General features: G+C 45.2%; 1 protein-coding gene across 2 annotated transcripts; it reads right to left on the reverse strand.

Moving 5' to 3' along the window:
• Positions 1–314: 314 nt before the first annotated feature.
• Positions 315–1,809, reverse strand: DMAC1 (distal membrane arm assembly component 1). Of its 2 annotated transcripts, none has more exons than XM_020892010.2 (2): positions 1,567–1,809; positions 315–598 (listed from the first exon to the last, which is right to left on the reverse strand). In XM_020892010.2, exons 1-2 carry the CDS (start codon positions 1,752–1,754, stop codon positions 439–441), a joined length of 348 nt encoding a protein of 115 aa, XP_020747669.1. In that variant the 5' UTR covers positions 1,755–1,809; the 3' UTR covers positions 315–438. The 2 variants fall into 2 exon arrangements, with proteins under 2 accessions (XP_020747669.1, XP_020747670.1); XM_020892011.2 differs by having other exon boundaries at positions 444–598; positions 1,481–1,809.
• Positions 1,810–2,370: the final 561 nt, after the last annotated feature.

The following is a 2,370-nucleotide window of genomic DNA, read 5'->3' on the forward strand; positions in this document are numbered from 1 at the left end:
AATGTTCACTTACCACCAATGACATAACCTCCTCAGAGTAGCTGGTAAACTCTCAAAAGGTCATGGATCTGACAATGCTTTGGGAAGTATGAGCAATATGCGAATACATTTTTTATGTACTTCTATTATATGATACCTATTATATGATACCTATCCAGGATAGTAGGTGCTGAGCCAATTACAGGAGAAGTATGATAAAAAAAAGAACTATTGAAAATAACTTTAGCTAACTTTCCCATTTGGTTTATCACTTCCTCTCTCTCTATATATGTTTACAATTATACCGTCCTTCCTCAAATAAGACACAGAACCTCTTCTCTTCTCTCAGGGATTTATTGGTCCCTGTGGAACCTGCAAAGAAAGCCATCAGTCATGGCCCATGAATGACAATCCATGTTTGTCTTTTCAGTCATGTAGTATCTGCAGGACTGAAGTCTGTCAATGTCCATGTTTCTGTCCAGAACATCTGTAACTGCCATGCTTGCTGTGTGTCGTGGGGACGTGGAGAGAAGGCAAATTCATGGGTGGTACTTTCATCCAGTGCGGAAGGCCTTCCCTTTGGGGTCTGACAGGATGACCACACCCCAGCAAGCAATGCCTAGGGGGAAAATAGACAAAACAGTACTTTATGTGCTATGCAAGTACCAAGTGCTTTCATATATGTCAACTCTAATCCTTGATGATTTCTTATAGAAGACTGAAGCTCAGGAAAGGAAAGTTGAGAGAAAAAAAATTCTGTTACTTTCCCTATGCAAAGAAGTACTTGATCTAAGCAATCTAGTTAAGAAGATAAGAGATATGAAAAATTAAAATTCTATTCACTCAATTGATCTAAAGAGCTAAAAGAATCACTACATTTTACCAGAAGACATCTTGACCATCACTTAGTATCCTTGCAAATAATAACTATGGGGTCACAATACACAGAAGACCTCATATGTGGGCTTTAAACGCATGTCTACAGTTTACCCTCAAAGCCAAAAGTCAAGTGGCCTCATTCAGGCTTTCTCCACAACCTAGAAAAGAAGTTTGGGTTTTGGTGACACATAAACCCGGGATCAAAGACTGGCTGTGTGTCACATCCTGGATGTCTGACCGCAAACAAATTTACTTGTCTTTGTCTGGGTTTGTTCAATAGGAAAATGGGACTACTATGCTCATACCTATTTCTAATAGCTCTCAATAGGATTAAAAAGATTGAGGCTAGAATTCTCAAAAATATATATATATGTTATTAAGTGTTATATAGTGTTATTTAAGAAAAAACAAAGCAAAAAAAGTATCCCAACAAATATTTCTTCCCGCCTCGCCCCACCCCACCCCGCCCTGCCCCGCTCGGCCCTGCGTCTTACTGGAGGGCATGCCTGCCGCCACGTGACCAACCCGGGTGCCTCGCTTCCCCACCCCCCGCCCCACGTGTCTCATCTCCTCTTCTCCGTCTCCCTCTCCCCGAGCCCAAGGGTGGTGCCCAGACTCTCACTGATGCCGAAGATCATCTGCGCAATAGTCCCAGGACCCGGGGGATATCCCAGCTTCATGGGCTTCCGCGCCATCCAGTACACATACCCGCCTGCCCCTATCAGCCCCGACCCGGAGAGCACGCGACAGCTCCAGCAGTTATTAAATAGAGGGGCTTGCGCTGGAGAGGCTGGCGCTCCGGGTGCAGTGACCTGTGCGGGCTTAGCGGTGGAGGAAGCCTCAGGAGGCGCAACGAACTTGACCGGCTCAAGGGGCTGTGAAACGAAAGAACCCATGTTAAGGAAATCAGCCTCAGCCCCAAATCGGGTCCCGTGAACTGACGTAAAAGATGTGCCCGGAAGTAGCGCCAGCGCGCTGCACCGGAAGCTGCCTGAGGGCCACTGGGAAATGTAGTTCCTTCTGCCCCTGGGAGGGAAAGGAACGAGGAAGGGCCTGCTGTCCGGGTGTGGTGTGTGGTTAAAACCTTGGCCATTCCAGAGGCTTGCTTTCGTTGTTGTTGTTGTTTAATCCCTCCCAGTCCTTTTAAGAATTTAGCCAACTCCCTAAATGCCTTGAACTCCAAGTCTCCATAGAGGAAAAGTCTGTGTTTCTCAGTATCCTGTCTTAATAGGAAAGATGAGGCCTCGGGTGTGTCACTTCACGTGAGTGCAAGTGTTTGACTTAAAAAGAATTAGGTAGTGTATGCCTAACTTTATGCTGGACACTTTGCTAAGCGATTATATGCAGTATGACATTCACTATTCTCAACCCAACACGGTTATCAGTTTCCCAGTATATGACAAAACTGTTAGGTAAGGTAGCCGTGGTTGACCCAATGTCTGTGAGGAGATAGAATCAGATTTCTTAAACGCTACAAAATGTGAAGGGACAACACAGATATAAGACAGTTAT

This window comes from Odocoileus virginianus, chromosome 18, assembly GCF_023699985.2.
Source record: "Odocoileus virginianus isolate 20LAN1187 ecotype Illinois chromosome 18, Ovbor_1.2, whole genome shotgun sequence".
NCBI classification, from domain to species: Eukaryota; Metazoa; Chordata; class Mammalia; order Artiodactyla; family Cervidae; genus Odocoileus; species Odocoileus virginianus.